This window comes from Macrotis lagotis, chromosome 8, assembly GCF_037893015.1.
Source record: "Macrotis lagotis isolate mMagLag1 chromosome 8, bilby.v1.9.chrom.fasta, whole genome shotgun sequence".
In the NCBI taxonomy this organism is placed as follows: Eukaryota; Metazoa; Chordata; class Mammalia; order Peramelemorphia; family Peramelidae; genus Macrotis; species Macrotis lagotis.
This window is the reverse complement of record NC_133665.1, coordinates 104,269,924-104,287,811: the sequence shown is the minus strand read 5'-3', so window position 1 is coordinate 104,287,811 and position 17,888 is coordinate 104,269,924. Positions and strand designations below refer to the sequence as shown.

Genomic DNA, 17,888 nt, shown 5'->3' with positions numbered 1-17,888 from the left:
TCAAACACAAGCTCTAAGACCAAGAAAGTTTCTTAAATTCTCAGTGCAGGCTTCGGTTTGCTCATCAGTAAAATGAGGGGTTTGGATGTGAATTTATGTTCTGAATCAGTTCTGAAGCTACAATTCTTTGACAGCCTTCTCTGCATCACCCCTCCAGCCTGCTATGTCTTTGGGTCTATGGAATCTTCTTTCACAGATTCCTTTAGTTAGTTCCCCTTAGCCCTGCTGCAGAGTTTCTTTTCATGACTCTCCCACCTGCCCCCTTTCCCTTTAATTTCACACACATTAATTAGGAATGAGTTTTAGTCTCAAGGGGATACAAAATAAATAAGCCTTCAAGGAGCCTATACCATTTGTGTTTTATAGCTGGATCAGCACTGTGCTTTGTATGTTCCTGTAGTATACATTTATGGCTCTATAGACTTGAAAGGGACTTCAGAGGATTTCTTAAAAACCTCTTCATTTTACAGATGAGGAAACTGAGCCCTAGGGAAGTTAGGTGACATATTTAGAGTCATGCAGTTAGGGTCAAAAGTAGGACTTGAATTTTCAATTCCCTTTGACTCTTCAGTGTAATTCTACTATTCCTTTGCTTGAATTGTGCTTGACCTAATTGTGAGGCTTTTTACTGTGTCCTTGACCCTATGGAAGCCTGAGGTGCCTGTTTGATACTATAGTCAAAGGTATCAGTTAAAGAGCTCAATGGGGATCCTAGGAGTGCTGCCAGAACCAGATTACAATCTAACTGAGAAATATTTATTTATTTAGGTTCTCCCTCCACCCAAGGCAATGGGCTTAAGTGATTTGCCCAAGGTCACACAGCTAGCTAATTATTAAGTGTCTTAGGTCACATTTGAGCTCAGGTCCTCCTGACTCCAGGGCCAACGCTTCATTCAACATGCCACCTAGCTGTCCCCAAGAAATATTTAACAAAATAAATAAAAGTACAATAAATATAGATAATGCTAACATGTAGTTTTCTAAGTCAGTACATGTCCAGCACATTTCTATTTGAATTTGATGCCACTACTCTAGATAATTAATGTTGTTGGCCCCTAGGTGAGAACTGTGAACTGGATAGTCGAGCTGGCCGATGTGTGCCTGGCGTCTGCCGAAATGGTGGGACTTGCACCAATACACCTTCTGGTGGCTTCCGTTGCCAGTGCCCAGGGGGCGGGGGCTTCGAGGGGCCCTACTGTGAGGTAGCTGTCCGATCCTTTCCTCCTAACTCCTTCCTCATGTTCCGGGGCCTGCGCCAACGATTTCACCTCACTCTCTCACTCTCGTAAGTGTCCTCCCCTTGTGTCTCTTCCATGTTACCTGTCACTTCTAACAAAGTTGCCTCTTTACTTTGCCCAAAGTTCTAGAACCCTTCCTTGGGCCTACCAGGTTGCATTCTGACTGATAAACCTCCCTCCTTCCATACTGGTACAAGCTCCTCCTGGGCCACCAAGGAAGAAGGATGGGGGATGGATTATGGTGGTAAAGGTTCTTGATACTTCCAAACTTGCTAGTACTGTAAGCTGTCAACCCCAGACATTTTATTGCCAAAAAGTCCTCAATCTGTTACCTCTCAAATATCACTTTATTTTATTATTTATTTATTTATTTGTTTTTACAAGGCAGTGGGGTTAAGTGGCTTGCTCAAGGCCACACAGCTAGGTCATTATTAAGTGTCTGAGGCCGGATTTGAACTCAGGTATTCCTGACCCCAGGGCCTGTGCTCTCTCCATTGCGCCACCTAGCCGCCCCATCCCTTTTTTTTTTATTAAAGATTTTATTTATTTTGAGTTTTACACTTTTCCCCCCAATTTCACTTCCCTCCTCCCACCCCCTCACAGAAAGCAATTTGTCAGTTTTTACATTGTTTCCATGTTGTACATTGATCCAGATTGAGTGTGATGAGAGAGAAATCATATCCTTAAAGAAGAAACATAAAGTAGAAGAGAAAACTAGATCAGACAGTAAGATAACAGGAATAGTCCTTGAACTTTGTTCAAACTCCATGGCTCTTTATTTTTTTTTAATTTTTAAAATTTTTTTAGATTTTTCAAGGCAATGGGGTTAAGTTGCTTGTCCAAGGCCACACGGTAATTATTAAGTGTCTGAGGTTGGATTTGAACCCAGGTACTCCTGACTCCAAGGCTGGTGCTCTATTCACTGCGCCACCTAGCTGCCCCCTCCACGGCTCTTTATCTGGATACAGATGATATTCTCCATCACAGATAGCCCAAAATTGTCCCTGATTGTTGCACTGATGGAATGAGCGAGTCCATCAAGGTTGATCATCGCCCCCATGTTGCTGTTAGGGTGTACAGTGTTTTTCTGGTTCTGCTCATCTCACTCAGCATCAGTTTATGCAAATCCCTCCAGGCTTCCCTGAATTCCCATCCCTCCTGGTTTCTAATAGAATAATAGTGTTCCATGACATACATACATATACCACAGTTTGCTAAGCCATTCCCCAATTGAAGGACATTTACTTGATTTCCAATTCTTTGCCACCACAAATAGGGCTGCTATGAATATTTTTGTACAAGTGATGTTTTTACCCTTTTTCATCATCTCTTCAGGGTATAGACCCAGTAGTGGTATTGCTGGATCAAGGCATATGTACAACAAATACCACTTTCAAATCATTTTCCTCCAGATATCTCTATTTTCAATTTGTCATCCTCAAAATTCATCACCTTTTCAGACTCTCACTCCTAAACTCAGCCCCCAGCCTCCCAAAATTGTCTCTTCCAAGCAACCCCCCAATGTCAAATACCTCTAACCCATTACCCACAAACCTGAAAATTCTCCCCAATATTTGACCCCCAAAATATTACTAACTACTACCTCATCTAACCTGTCAGCCCTTAAACCTGTCTCAGTTGTCCTCTACTCACTGACTTGTCAGCTCTCTCCTCTGCCACCATAATCTATCTCCCTTCTCCCTCCAGTCTCCTTAGTGACTAGGAGGTTCATACTAGTAAGGAGTCAAGGGAATTTCAGAACTGAGCCAGATGGTTCATCAATAAGAGTGCCCCCGAGGGGTAGTTCTAAATTCCTTTGTGGAAGTCACAGGAAAAGGAGCTAATCTTGAATAGTATTGGGGATATGAGTTTGGAATTCTCTAGAGTTCCTCTGACTGCTGTGCTTTTCCTTCTCTCCACAGGTTTGCCACAGTGCGGTCCCACGGACTCCTCTTTTACAATGGTCGCCTTAACGAGAAACATGATTTTCTTGCCCTGGAAATAGTGGCAGGGCAAGTGAGGCTCACCTACTCCACGGGTGTGTGCATATCCATGTGTGTATCCTTGTCTGTGTGCTTGTGTATCCTCATAGACCCATAGAATCTGTGAATTGGGCAGAACCTTGGAACCTAAAGTGTCAGAGCTGAGAAGATGTATCCCTAATACATCATTCAGTCCGAGGCTCTCATTTCCTAGACAGGGCAATGGAGGCTCAGAGAGGGCGAGTGAATCAACCAAGGTCCTACAGTTAGTAATTCTGTGTGGGGTTGGGTGGGGCAGCATCTCTTAGAGGAGGTGGTGGTGCTAGTAGGTGTTAGAATACAGTGCTGAGCATGTATGTCTTTGTGGGGCATGTGTCTAGGCAGTGGGTTTTTTCTACCCCAGAGCTGACCCCATCTCTCCCTCATTATAGGGGAGTCAAGCACAGTAGTGAGCCCCATAGTGCCCAGTGGTGTGAGTGATGGGCAGTGGCATACAGTGCAGTTGAGATACTACAATAAGGTGAATATTTTTGTTGCCTTCCAAACCTTCCACTCTTTCTAAATCCTCTCATTCCTTTTGGGCTAGTCCTACCAGTCCCTGAGTTCCTCAGACAGTTCCACAATCCCTCCAGACCTTCTGATTTTCCCTTCTCCTAATCCTGGTGGGAGGATGAGCCCAAGGGATACTGGGTAGTATTAATAAGGATTGTAGTGAGGGTCCTAGATGTTTTCCTGGGTTCCTATTGCTCCAACTGAAAAGGACTTTGCCTTTGATGTCTCCCTAACAAAGGATGAAATTATCTTGGCATAGTTATTTCCTTGATATGGTGTGAATTCCTTGCTTTGTTCTGGGTTGCTTCATTAACGCCACTTTGAGGACGATTGATTCACGGCCAGTCCGTAGATTTAGGCTATACCTTTGGGCTTGGTTTTTGGAGGAGAGAACAGAGACACAGGGCAGAGAGATTAAGAACCAGAGCTGGAAGGTCAGATTAAGAGAAGCTAGTAAAATGCATGTAGCCTCAGTTCCTTGGGTCAGGTCTATCCAGGCTTAAAGTCTCTAGGGAAATCATGTGCCCTAGGAAATCATGAAGTCCCAAGGATGGCGTGAAAGGAGGCAGTGGCCAAGTGGCAAGGAATCACTGGACCATGCCTCCTTGACTTCGTGGTGTAGATTTCTGGTTCAGTTGAGAATTGAAAGGTAAGGGAGACAATCAAAATAGGCTTTTCACAGGTTCACGGAGGAGAACTCTCCCTGAGTTCTTTCCCCATTTGAGGGATCTTCAATCTTGAGGATACTGCTATAAGCCAGGAAGACTATAGAGGTTCTAGGACTCACCAGAGAGCTAATTTGCTTAATTCTAGACCACTGGTGTCAAATTCAAATAGAAATAGAGGCTACTATTAACATTTAGGTTCTTTTGTATTTTTCAGTTATTTTGTTAAATATTTCCCAATTGCATTTTAATATGATTTGGGTCACAGTGGACCCCTCTGCTCTAGTCTCATCTCCCCTGTGAGCATATCCAGTCCTCTAGACATATAGCAACCAATTCCTTTAGTTGGTTACACTTTCCTCATCCTTATATATAGCACTACAAAAATCTGTGGTCTTTTGAGAGTCACTTTACCCCACACAGTCCATGTAACTCACAGAACCAGAGTATGGCAAGGTCTGTGTTTGCCCCTCTATACTTTGACTCTCCAGTCTCTTGCTGCATCTTGGCTTTGGTTCCTTCTTTTTTTTTTTTTAAAGGTTTTTGCAAGGCAAATGGGGTTAAGTGGCTTGCCCAAGGCCACACAGCTAGGTAATTATTAAGTATCTGAGACTGGATTTGAACCCAGGTACTCCTGACTCCAAGGCTGGTGCTTTATCCACTACGCCACCTAGCTGCCCCGCTTTGGTTCCTTCTTGTATAAGACCACCTACAGTTGGTTTAGGAGTCTCCGTCCAGTAGCTCCTCCTTCACTCTGTCACTGCTGCTAACCCAAGGTCTTGCAGTTCCCAACTTGGTCAGTAACTTCTTGCCACTGAGTCACTGCTTTTGTCATGGGGCACATGGTTTCCTGAAAAGGGTATATGACCACAGAGACTTCCTCCTAGGGGACCAGTCTAAGTATAAATGACTGAGTAATCTCCATCTGACCTCCCAGATCTGGTCCCCCCTCTCTCTCTCTCTTTCTCTGCCCCTGTGTTTCTGCTCTCCCTTTTAAAGGCCAAGTCCAAAGGTGTAGCCCAGGTGTATGAACTGACCATGAATCAATCATTCATCCTCATGTGGTGTCAATGGAGCAACCTAAGACAAGGCAAGAAATTCACACCTTATCAAGGAGGTAACCTTGCCAAGGCAATTTCACACCTTGTTAAGGATACTCATCAGTACCAGAGCCAAATCCTCCTCTGTGGGGACAGTAAAGAGCCAGGATGGTGCCTGGGAACACTCAGTACATGTTTTTGATAATAATTACTATAGAAAAGGAAGCTATAGTGGTTGCTGTTATTGTCACATGAATGGGCTGTGGAGGACAGATGCTCTAGGGAAACTGTGTACAGAGGGGTGGGTGTCTTGTCCCTCTCGTCCTGGACTCCTCTGAGTCTCTAATAATACTGTGTCCTCAGCCCCGGACCAGTGCACTAGGTGGGGTTCAGGGCCCTTCCAAGGACAAAGTGGCTGTGCTGAGCGTGGATGAGTGTGACACCCCCGTGGCCCTGCAGTTTGGGGCTGAGATCAGCAACTACTCATGTGCAGCTGAGGGTGTCCAGACCAGCTCCAAGAAGTGAGCCTCCTGCCTGTCTCTCCCTGCCTCCCTTGGCTGTCCCCTATTTCCTGTCTTCCTGGCTGAACATTTATCCTCCCTTTCCATCTTTTTAATTTCCCCTTTTGCATTTACATCAAGTGGAACCCTGGTCCCCTCAGTCATCTTCCCATCTGTCTCTTCCCAAGGAATGCCAGATCAGGCCAAAGAAGGGTAGACCCTCCTAGACCTATCCTGTGTCTCACATCTCTTCCTTAGGTCACTGGATCTGACTGGACCTTTGCTCTTGGGGGGTGTCCCCAACCTGCCTGAGAATTTTCCTGTGTCCCACAAGGAGTTTGTAGGCTGCATGAGAGATCTGTTTATTGACAGCCGACGTGTGGATATGGCAGCTTTTGTGGCCAACAATGGCACCATTCCTGGTATGACCCCATTAAGGGAATTCCCATGTCCCAAACCCCATTGGAACTTCCTTGATAGTCCTATTTCTGACAGCAGCAGCACCTCTTCCAGTATGGCCCCCTGGGACCTGCTCGGTAACCCCAAACCCCTATAAAGTGCTGACCTCTATTAACATCCTTTATATCAATCAGTAGCATTTCCTCCTCATCACATATTCCCCCACCAGGAGGGTAGAACACAGGATTTGAGTGTGGGGGGACCTGTCCAAGGAATTTAGGAGTTTAAGTAGAGGGCAGTGTGGTGCCCTCTTCATATATGTGTTTTGCTTCCTCCTTTGCTTTAGGCTGCCAGTCCAAGAGTGCTTTCTGTGTCTCTGGCCCCTGCCAGAATGGTGGTACCTGCTCTGATGGCTGGGCTGGCTTCCAATGTGATTGCCCTGTGGGCTTCGGGGGGAAAGACTGTAGTCTTGGTGAGGGACCCTGCAAGGAGGGGGGGTGCAAGGGAGATGGGCAAGGGCTGTTGGCTCAGGCTAGCAAACCTGTGGGTATAGAAAAGGGTTTTGGTGGGAGGGTGGGGTACTGTAGGCTCCCCAGGGAGGGCATGGGGAAGGAGGTACAGGACAAAGACTATTAGAAGTGACCCAGAAAGGGGAACCACTAACCCAGAATGTGGAATGTACAACTTCTCCTTCCTTCCTCTTTCAATTCCTAGCCATGGTTCATCCCTACCGTTTCCGGGGCAATGGAGCCCTGAGTTGGGACTTTGGGAATGAAATGGCCATTTCTGTGCCCTGGTATCTGGGGCTGGCATTCCGGACACGGACACCACACGGGCTCCTGTTGCAGATTCAGGCCGGACAGCACAGTTCCCTCCTGTGCCAGGTGTGCCCATGACTCCTGATCCCCAGTCATCACTGTGCCTCTAAGCTAGGCAACAGCCTCTCTGCCCCCCCCACCCCAAGTCTAGTTGTGATTCTTCTGACCTTTCCTGAGCACAGGTTCCCAATACTGATTTTCCCTCCTCCTTACCCTGTGGTAACTGGGAATGCCCAGATTTCTGTATTGTCAAGTGCCCCCCATCTAAGATTGACTTCATTTATCCTCAGCTGGAAAGGGGACTCTTGTCCTTAGTGGTGGACAGGGGCTCTGGCCGAAGTGCCCGCCTTCTACTGGACCAAGTGACACTCAATGATGGGCGGTGGCACGATATCCGACTGGAGCTGCAGGATGGACAAGCTGGGCGGTCTGGGCACTCGCTTCTCACAGTCACGGTGGACTTTGGCCTCTTCCAGGTATGAGGTCCCTTCCCTAGTGCCCGTTCCTATCCATCACCCTATGACATATCTCTCATCCTAGCAGGACCCACAGTAGGCCTGTCATTGACTTGCTCCCCAATCCCTTCCTGGCCCCATTGGGTTCCTGCATGTTCCAGTTAATTGGCACACAGGGATAAACCACTGGCCCCTTAGATCCCTGTCTCTTTCCAAGGGCTGGGCAGAGAGTTGATTATGAAAGCATTAAAGGCTGCCCTAGGAGAAGGGAGAACTAAACTGTTTTCCCAGGAGACCATAACAGCATGAAGGTTATCACGGTCCAACCACACCAGGATGGTCACTCTCCCCTGGAGGCAGGGAGGTGCCCCTTGCAAGAATTGCTTGAGACTTATTCATTCAGTCAGTCAGTTAATCGTTCATTCACTCATTCATCCATTCAACAAATGCTTACTCTGTTCAGGTTCAGGTGCTTGGTCTCAGGCTACAGAATGAAAAAAGGAAATACCACTTTTGAAGAAGTTATATTCTGATAGGGGAAGGGGAGAAGACTTATTTTCATATAAGTGTAATACAAACAAAAATGCCCCATCTCGGGCAGAATGCTTTAGGGCAGTTTGTCTCTACTGCCAGGGCTACCACTTGGGTAATTAAGGAGGACAGAATAGAAGAGGGGGTGTCTGATTTAGAACTTGGAGGAAGAGAAGGCTTTCAGTTTTCAGAATCTGGACTGAATTCCTGGAAAGGACTCCAGGAATGGGGGACACAACTCTGTGCCCACTCCTTGGAGAGAAACATGGACAATGGATGAGATTACAGAATAGCTTTGTATGTGAAAGAAGGTGAAGAACATAGATTGGAGCCCAGAAGTGTGATGTGGCCAGGCCTGTTTGGGCAATAAGAAGATTAGCATCACCAAAATCTGCTGGGTGTGCAATGGATTGGGGAGTGGAGAGAATATAGACTGCAAGACCAGTTAGGCTAAACTGGTAATCTAGTAAGAGCTGATAAGAATATGAATTAGACTGGTGGTAGTGGGATCTCCCTCAGCCAGTGTATTTAGGTTTTGGATTGTCAGTCCTATTTGTTTGGAGGATGGGGGGTTAGGCAAGCTGGGTTGTCTGGGTAGGTTGTTTTTTTTTTTTTTCAGAGTTGTTCCTCCTCATTCTCTACCCCCTGCACCCCCACTCCAGTTCTGTTCTTGGTGCTCTGTGGCCTGTTCTTATGTTGACCTGAAGTTCTCTCCCTTGTCATCCCCTCTTAGGACACCATGACAGTGGGGAGTGAGCTGCATGGGCTAAAGGTGAAGCACCTCCATGTTGGGGGCCTGCCCAAGGCCCATGAGATCCATAGGGGATTTGATGGATGTATCCAGGTAAGGGAGTCCCCCCTCCAAAGCCATGGGGTACTGAAGTGAATCAAAAGGGAGTCCCCCCTCCAAAGCCATGGGGTACTGAAGTGAATCAATCTGGGAAGAGAGAGTCTGAGGGGTATCAGGTGTCCCAGGACCCTTTGGGGGCAGGATGCTCAGGCTTCCTGAGAAAGGGTTGGTTTAGTTGGGGAGATGGGTTGGATGTCAGAATGGATAGAGGCGGAGAACTCTATTTTGGAGGTCTTGTTTGAGAGAGGGTATGTATGCTTTTGTCTCGGTGCTGGGGCAGATGTGCTTAGTACTAGGGGGTGAGTCTTGGGATTTTGGTAGAATAGGGATAGGACTTAGTTTTGAGTATCATGAGTCTTTTGCTGAGACTGGAAGGGGTCAATCTGGAAGACGTGGAGTAAGGGATTTCTGGGCTTGGGCACATTCTTAGTGAATGGGGGTGGTTCTCAGTTTCATGTTTGGGGAAGATGTTGGGTAGGAGTTGGTCCTGGTATTTGGGATCAGGACTTTGTGGCTCCAGAATTTGGGGTACAGTACTGTATCCCCCAGTGACCCATCTTCTGGCAGGGAGTGTGGCTGGGCACTATGTCATCAGGGGCCCCAGCCCTCCCTCCACCCAGCAGTAAGATGAATGCAGAGCCAGGATGCAATGTACTCAACCCCTGTGCCTCCAAGCCCTGCCCTCTGCATGCTGACTGTCGGGACGAGTGGCAGACCTTCTCCTGCGTCTGCCACCCAGGTAGGATTTACTCTTGGGTAGAGAAGGGAGATATCCCCTGTATGAGGGAGGGGGTGTCTACAAGGACAGTGTGGAAGGTTTCCTGACCTGAAGTGGTGACCAAGAGACAGAATGATCAGGGTCAAGGGAGTGATGGTGTAGTGTATTGAATTCAGAGATACTTGGGTTCAAGACTTGGATGTGCTATATAAACACAGGAGAGTGAGTTGACCTCTTGGGGCCGGAGTTTTTCTCCTCTCAGAAATGGGGGGGTGGACTGGGTGGTTTTTGAGGTCCTCAGTATCCTGAGGATGTGACCAGTAAGGCTGATACCCTTCTGATTGCCCAGGTTACTATGGGAAGGCCTGTGTGGATGCCTGCCACCTGAATCCCTGTAAGAACAAGGGCTCCTGCCAGCGGCGGGTGGGAGCACCCCATGGCTATGCTTGTGAGTGTGAGGACGGCCACTTTGGACCTCACTGTGAGCACAGGTGAGAGGGCTAGTGGTTCTTGGGGTTGAAGGAGAAAGTTAGAGGGAATTGTTCTTGAAAACAGGCCCAGAGAGAATGGAGATGAATCTCAGGAGAGTTTGGGTTGGAGAACAGGCCAGGGAAGTTCTCAGTGTGACTTCTGCTCCCTTTCCTCTGCAGAATGGACCAGCAGTGTCCTCGGGGCTGGTGGGGAAGCCCAGCTTGTGGACCCTGCAACTGTGATGTCAACAAGGGCTTCGATCCAGATTGTAACAAGACCAATGGGCAGTGTTACTGTAAGGTAAATGGGGTGGGGTGCGCTGTGTTTCAGACCCCGACTCCTTAGCCCCAGACCTTGACCTCTGAACCCCTCACCTCTAATGCCTGCCACCTGTGTCCTCAACTCTTCCTTTGATCCCTGAACTTGTTTTTACTTTGACCTAGACTCCTGACCCAAATTTTAGACCTATATCTTGATTTTCTTCTTCTAACTCTTGACTTCTGACCTTGACCCTTGCACCTCACCTGTCTCCTGATTTGGATACCCTGGCCCTGACCTCCATTCCTCCGATCCAACCATTCTCAGCTCCTGGTTTCAGCATGTCCATGACCTTTGATCCCTAATCACAATACCTGCCCTGACTTCTGACCCCAGCTCCTATGACCCCTTCCCTAAGCCCTGACCTCTGACCCCAGGCCCCTGACCCCGTCCCCCCTTCAGGAGTTCCATTACCGACCCCGGGGGAGTGACACCTGCCTTCCCTGCGATTGCTACCCTGTGGGCTCCTCTTCACGCTCCTGCTCCCAGGACAGCGGGCAGTGCCCCTGCAGGCCTGGGGTCATCGGCCGGCAGTGCAACAGCTGTGACAGCCCCTTTGCCGAGGTCACCTCCAGCGGATGCCGGGGTGAGCTGGGGACCCCAGAAAGAGATGCTTTTCGGGATTTAGATATGACACTGCACTCTGGTCTGAGGTGGGAGATACAATTTATTCAGCATTAAAAACCCGGGGAAGACCTGTCACTGTTGAGGACCATGGAGTTTGCTGTTCAAATTGCCGCTCAGACGGTTCACACATGTTGCCACTAGGTGGCAGGAATGCGCCACAATCCTGAGCAGAAGGCTTGGCCTGGGGTCCATGATGCCCAGCTCTCCTTTCCAAGGACCCTGTTGAAAGCATTTTCTTTCACTGTTGACCCAAAGATCTTGACTCCATTTGACAAATGAACGATCAAAGATAACATGTGCAAAATAATTCAAAAGCTCCTCATGGCACTATGAAAGAATAAGAATTGAAAGGAACAAGAGAGAGCATCAGTTATAGGAATAACTGTAGAATGTCTGCAAGAAAGGACTTAACGTAAACTACCAGGAACCATCAGAACTGGAGAGAACTTTAGACACAAAATGTTAGCGTATAGAAGTTTAGAACAATAAATATAGAAAGTGAGCTTAGAACCCAAATAGATCAACCCTCCTATTTTAGAGAGGGAGATTTGAGATCCAGGGAAATAAATTATTTGATATAATTTGATATCTATCTTAATATTTCCCTTATTAGCTAGGTGGCACAGTGGACCTGAATTTGAATCCTGTCTCAGACACTTAGTAGTTATGTGACTCTGGGCAAATTACTGTACTTCTTTCAGCCTGTTTCCTTATCTGTAAAATGTGGGTAATAATAGTGCTTACTTTGCAGGGTTGTTGTGAGAATCAAATGAATTAACATTTGGAAAAAATACTTTTCAAGCTTTAAAAGTGCTGTACAGATGCTGGCATTTTTTTTTCTGCTTATCAAAGCCTTAGTTTTTAAGCTAGTCCTTTTCTGAAATAACGACTTGTTTTTTTTTTTATTTTAAGTTTTTTCAAGGCAATGGGGTTAAGTGGCTTGCCCAAGGCCACACAGCTAGGTAATTACTAAGTATCTGAGGCTGGATTTGAACTCAGGTACTCCTGACTCCAGGGCCGGTGCTCTATCCACTGTGCCACCAGCCGCCTCCCCCCCCCCCCAACTTGTTTTTCAAAAAGTTTTCTTCCCAACTTTGTTCATTTGGTACTGCAAGTATAACTGTCTCCTTATGACAGATGTGGGGTGGGGTGGGGGTGGGGGTATTGTCTCAGAGAGGTCTGTTGTCACACAACTAAAACCTGGAAGACAAAGATAGGACACTAACCTGGACTTCCTGACTCCAAATCTAGGTTTGTTTTGGGGGGACAGTGGGCTCTGCAGAATTGTCTTAAGAAATTACTTCAAGGTTTGGTGATCCTCTCTGATCCAGATTTTAGCTTTTTCTTCTTGCTTTCCCAGTGCTTTATGATGGATGCCCCAAGTCACTGAAAGGTGGGGTGTGGTGGCCACAGACCAAGTTTGGACTCTTGGCCACAGTGCCTTGCCCCAAAGGATCCCTGGGTAAGTGACAGTGGGTGGGAGTGATAGGTCCTCAGTGGAACCTGGCAGAGGGAGGGGACAGCTAAAGAAAGGGGAGAATGGGGTCCCAGGATCCTTCTGACTTGGCAGAGGCCCTATAATATATAATAAGTTGGGCCTTAAGGGACAGTCCTTTTTAGGAAGTAGGAAAGGGAGGGAAAGATGGGAGTTGAGGGAATTTAGTTTGAAGTCTCTCCTTCATCACCTCTCTTGCCCCTAGCCCCCTCACCCTGTCATTTTTCCATTTCTCTTGGTTCCTGGGCAGGTTTGCGGGGAACAGGTAAGTCCCCCCATTTTTACACTCAGGGATGCTTTGGGCTCCTCTGCTGCCTGAGGTCCCCGCAGACCCCTTTACTGTCTGAAGCCCTGCCTGCACCTCTCCCCCTTTCCACTTGCTGCCTAAATTCTTTGCTGTCTCCCTCCTTGTCTGAAGTCTCTGCAGATCCCCACTCCTTGTGGCGCTATCAGTTGGTTCTCAATTATCCACAATGTAGTGAGGATGATTTAGGGCTACTGCCTCCTTCCACAGATGACACTGTGGGGCTGAATATGGATGGGGTGTCTGTGTGTGTCTTAGAGTGGGTGTGGGTGTGTTTGGGGGGGGGGCTAGCGTGTTTGTGTTTGCTTATACCTCCCTGCTTCTTAAATGCATTTCTGAAGTTTTTTAATTACCTGCTAGTTTGGAATCTTCCTTGCCTCTGCCCTGCTCTATTAGTACAGGTGATTGAGAACTGACAATGCTTATAATCCCCCCCCCCACCAGGATACTCCTCCTTTGCTTATGGTGTCACCAGGCTTCAGGAGTGCTAGACTTTTAGATCTGGAGGGTCTGGGGGGAGAAGGGGTGGGGCTTCCCCAGGGTGACCTAGGGAAATCAGATGTCAGGGTTCTCTAGCTTCTCTGGACAGACTAGCCCTTGACTCGGGTTGTGTGGGGGCTCAGCTTGTGATTAGTACCTGGGGCCTGGAGGTTCTAGTGGCCCACAGTCTGGCACTCTGACCAGGATGCCCTCTTGCCTTTGCATAGGTGCTGCTGTCCGGCGCTGTGATGAAGACAGGGGGTGGCTGCAGCCAGACCTTTTCAACTGTACCTCACCTGCCTTCCGGGAACTGGGCCTGATGGTAGGATTCCCCCTCCCCTTCCTGTAATGAGGTGGTGCAGTAGATGCAACTTGGGGACTGGAGTCAGGAAGCTCTGAATTCAAATCCAGCCTACAATACTAACCAGATATGTGACTTTGAGCACTTGTTTGCTTGTTTCCTTATCTGTAAAATGAAAATCACAATAGCATCTACTTTCCAGGGTTGTGAGGATCAAATTAGAGAATATTTGTAAAGTGCTTAGTACAGTATATTTCCTGGCCTACAGCAGATCCTTAATAAATGCTTGTTCCCTATCTACCTCAACATCCCCAGGCTCTCTCCAGCTTCCTAGGAGATGGTTTTGCTAGAAATACATGTCACTCCTACCCCAGAGACCCCTCCCTATCTTCACAGCCCCTCACATCTTCTGCAGCTCTCCAGTGCTCTCCATCCTTCTGAACCTTCATTCAACTGGTACTGCCTCCTTCCTGGCTTCACGACCTCCTCCTAAGGCCTACCTCATGTCTGCCTTCCCAAAACTGATGCTACAAGAATAGCCTCTTTCAGCTCAGAACCAGAAATGTATAGACCTCAAATCCAAGAATTTGCTCCGTTCTTCCCTCCCATCTCTATAGACACTCTTTCCCTAGGGTCTTACCTGCAGTTACCACTGGACTTCTTGACACTTAGAATAGACCCTAGTGACGTACAGATTTTATGGATCTTCCCAAAAGACCCTGACTATGGCAGTGGTAGAGCATGAGGCCTGGAGTCAGGAAAACCTGAGTTCAGACATTTGCTGGACAGGTCACTTAACCTCTGTCTACCTCAGTGTTCTGGGCTGTAAAATGAAAGCATTTACTTTCCAGGTTTGTTTTGAGGACCAAATTAGATCATATTTTAAAGCCTGACATGTAATAATTTAATAATTTATTTTCTTTCTCCTTCCCTTCCTCCTTCCTTTTTTCATTCCTTCTTTCTTCCCTTCCTCTTTCCTTCTTTCACTCCTCTCTCCTTACCTTCCTAATTTCTTCCTCTCTTTCCTTCTCTCCCTCCTTCTTTGCTTTCCTTCTTTCTTTCTTCATTTCCTCTTGCCTTTTCTCCCTCTTCCTTCCTTGATGGGGAACAAGCATTTCTTCCCTCTTTCCTTCTCTCCCTTCTCCTTTTCCTTCCTTCCTTCCTTCTTCCCTCCCTCTTTCCTTTTTTCCTCCTTCCTTCCCTCCTTATTCCTTCCTTGGAAATGAGCAGCCATTTTTCATTTGGAATGAGGTCAGATTCTGGTTTTGTGACTCTGAATCTGTTTTGTTCTCATTAAAATAAGGGGGTTAGGTGAGCTAATTGCTGTTTCTTATTGAGAGTCTGAGCCAGCCAGTGGTCCTTATCTGTTCCCCTTGGTATGGCTATGAGAGGACTAGTAGAAATAGTGTAACTCTGGGAATCCCTAAGCCCAGGTAGAGATGGGCTTTGTGTGATCCTTGCCCTTTTACTTCCTCATGGGCAGCTGGAAGACCTAGAACGCAATGAAACAGAACTGGACACCATTGAGGCCAAGAAGTTGGCTCAGCGGCTTCGTGCGGTAACTGGCCACACCGAACGCTACTTTGGCAATGATGTCCACATTGCTGCCCGTCTTTTAGGCCGACTCCTGACCTTCGAGAGTCATCAGCAAGGCTTTGGACTGACGGCCACACAGGATGCCCACTTTAATGAGGTGACCCTGGCTATCCCTGTTGACTCCTACCCTTTTCTGCTTTTCTGTTCCTGGTCATGTTTGTTGACCCTGACCCCTGATCAAATCCCAGTGCTGTACTACCCTAGCTGACATCCCTATGGACACAAAGAATTCCCACTTTAGTAAGGAGATTCTAGACATGCCTCTGACTCTATTAATGACTGTCTGAACTCACCTCCATAGCATCCTGGTCACCACAATGACACCCCACCTTCTCCCTGCTTGCAGAATCACAGAAAATGAATCCCTGAACCAGTCGACCCTGCCCCTGCCCCACTGTCTTCATTCAGATTGGTTATCCCTTATCACCGTAGCTGATATCTTCACATTTATAAGCTCATTTCATTGGGATGATGGGGCGACTCTGCTGCCCCCTTACTCTACTAACTTCTGACTCTGTTTACCACAAGCCATGACTTCCAGTCTATCCTGTTGACTCTCCTCTGACAATTAACCTCACTTAATTCAGTTCAACGGTCATCAATACTACTGGACAGTTCTGCTGACCCTTTGACCCCACTGAATGGCAGCTAATGATGATAATGAGATGACCCTGATGAGCCCTAATGCCTTCCTTATCTGACAAATCTATTCTCTTATCCTGCTGACCTGACAGCAATAAGAACCCACCTCATTTAAACCCCTCAGCCTGATTGCCTCCCCTACCTAAACAATGTTGAATGATCAGTATGGACAATGGGTCTGTCAGAGCTCAGAAAGAAAGGAAAGAAAATTATAGGTGGTAGGAGAGTGAGATGAATAGGGGTGGAAAATTTCTTGGAGGTGTGATGGGGTCTGCCATTTGGGGTAGAGCTTGGGGAGGCAAAGGGTAAGCCACAGTTAGTGACCCTCCAGGACAACCAACCCCACCAAGACCTTGAAGAAAAGGTAAGATTTGGAGAAGAGGAGGAAAGGTGTTTCTGGTAGACTAGTTCAGATGGATATGACAATAGCTGGCACGTCCAGCTGAAACATGAGGATATTTGATGTGTCAAGTGAGTTAATTAGGACCAATGTGACAGAGCAAGGAGTTTGAGCTTTATCCTATAAGGAAGTGTTGGAGAAGGCAGTGTTCAGAACTTGTTTTAGGAAAAGCAGTCTCCTTGCTTTCTATGGACCCGTTCTAGGGGAAAGAGCCTTGAGCTAGGAATCAGGACTGGTGACCTCTGGCCCAGCTCCATCTCAAACATGGTTGGGGAGGTCACTGCCTGGCTCTAGATCTCAATCTGTGGGATGTTTTTGAGATACTGTGAAGGTGGAATGGACAGAAGTGATTTAGTCTTGATTGCATTTGTTAGATAAGGGAGAAGAACGTCATGGAAAACCACTAAGTTTTGGACATGTGAAACTAGCTGATGGGTGAAGCCAAAGACAGAAATAGTCAAGTCATGGGATCAGAGAAACTAGAGCTGACCAAGACCCTAGGGCCTGGTCCAGTCAGGAGACTGAGCTTGAACTCTGGGAGGGTTGACCTGAGGTCAGCATTAATGAGAGTTGACACATCTCTGTGGCCTTTTTATGAAGTATTTCATGTTTATTCTCAGGTGTCATCCTTACCACTGACTTGCCAGGTTGTCATGGATATCATTATCCCTTATTTAGAGAGGGGGAAGCTAAGCCTTAGGCCAAGTGACTTGCCCTGGGTCCCGTGGCCACTAAGTGCAGGGGGACTTGAGCTCCTCTGATCCTGCAGTCTGCTCACTATATTTGCGGGGCCTGCCCTCTGGAGCTCCTTGTGTCAGGTGGTCCTGGGGCTGTGAGTGAGAAGAGGTCAGCAGAGCCCTCCTAACCAGAACCTTCCCATCCCCAGAATCTACTCTGGGCTGGCTCGGCTGTGCTGGCCCCCGAGACCCGTAAACTGTGGGAGTCTCCATGGCTACAAGCTGTCGGTGGGACCTCAGCCCATGGGGTCAGTGCAGGCCTCATCGAGCAGCTGGAGGAGTATACAGCAACATTGGCCCAGAACATGGAGCTCACGTACCTGAACCCTGTGGGATTGGTGGCGCCTAATATTAGTAAGTAGGGACTCCAGTGGGTGGGCAGATGGGAGGATAGGAGCTCCTTAGGAAGGAAGGAGGGGAGAAGTGACCTTTAACCTATGACCTTTGACACTTCCCTTCTACCCCAGTGCTCAGTATTGATCGAATGGAACCTCCGGTGCCCACCTTGGGGGGACATCGATACCCTCGTTACCATGGTAGCCTTTTCCGGGGCCAAGATGCCTGGGATCCTCATACACATGTACTGCTGCCCCCTCCAGTACCTCGGCCCCCACAGTCAGAAGGTAAGTCCCCTAAGGGCAAGCAGCACTAATGGTTTGCCCTCATAGAATAACACCTTTCCTGGGTGCCACGGCCATTCTAAGAAAGGCCCCTGATTGTATGACCTTGGTGGGGTTGTCCTGGAGGGTCACTGATTGTGGCTAACCCT

The 17,888-nt window shown here is 47.6% G+C and overlaps 1 protein-coding gene across 1 annotated transcript in view; it reads left to right on the top strand.

Moving 5' to 3' along the window:
- The window catches only part of CELSR3 (cadherin EGF LAG seven-pass G-type receptor 3), a 40,985-nt gene that overhangs the window by 7,252 nt on the left and 15,845 nt on the right, over nucleotides 1–17,888 (top strand). The window contains exons 3-20 of the mRNA XM_074199027.1: nucleotides 1,060–1,285; nucleotides 3,161–3,276; nucleotides 3,652–3,740; nucleotides 5,841–5,998; nucleotides 6,236–6,399; nucleotides 6,723–6,848; nucleotides 7,091–7,260; nucleotides 7,485–7,670; nucleotides 8,914–9,024; nucleotides 9,598–9,769; nucleotides 10,098–10,239; nucleotides 10,399–10,519; nucleotides 10,940–11,123; nucleotides 12,525–12,626; nucleotides 13,671–13,765; nucleotides 15,228–15,437; nucleotides 17,269–17,473; nucleotides 17,587–17,742. Of these exons, the coding sequence (XP_074055128.1) occupies nucleotides 1,060–1,285; nucleotides 3,161–3,276; nucleotides 3,652–3,740; nucleotides 5,841–5,998; nucleotides 6,236–6,399; nucleotides 6,723–6,848; nucleotides 7,091–7,260; nucleotides 7,485–7,670; nucleotides 8,914–9,024; nucleotides 9,598–9,769; nucleotides 10,098–10,239; nucleotides 10,399–10,519; nucleotides 10,940–11,123; nucleotides 12,525–12,626; nucleotides 13,671–13,765; nucleotides 15,228–15,437; nucleotides 17,269–17,473; nucleotides 17,587–17,742 (2,733 nt within the window). The remainder of the gene's footprint in view (nucleotides 1–1,059; nucleotides 1,286–3,160; nucleotides 3,277–3,651; nucleotides 3,741–5,840; nucleotides 5,999–6,235; nucleotides 6,400–6,722; nucleotides 6,849–7,090; nucleotides 7,261–7,484; nucleotides 7,671–8,913; nucleotides 9,025–9,597; nucleotides 9,770–10,097; nucleotides 10,240–10,398; nucleotides 10,520–10,939; nucleotides 11,124–12,524; nucleotides 12,627–13,670; nucleotides 13,766–15,227; nucleotides 15,438–17,268; nucleotides 17,474–17,586; nucleotides 17,743–17,888) is intronic.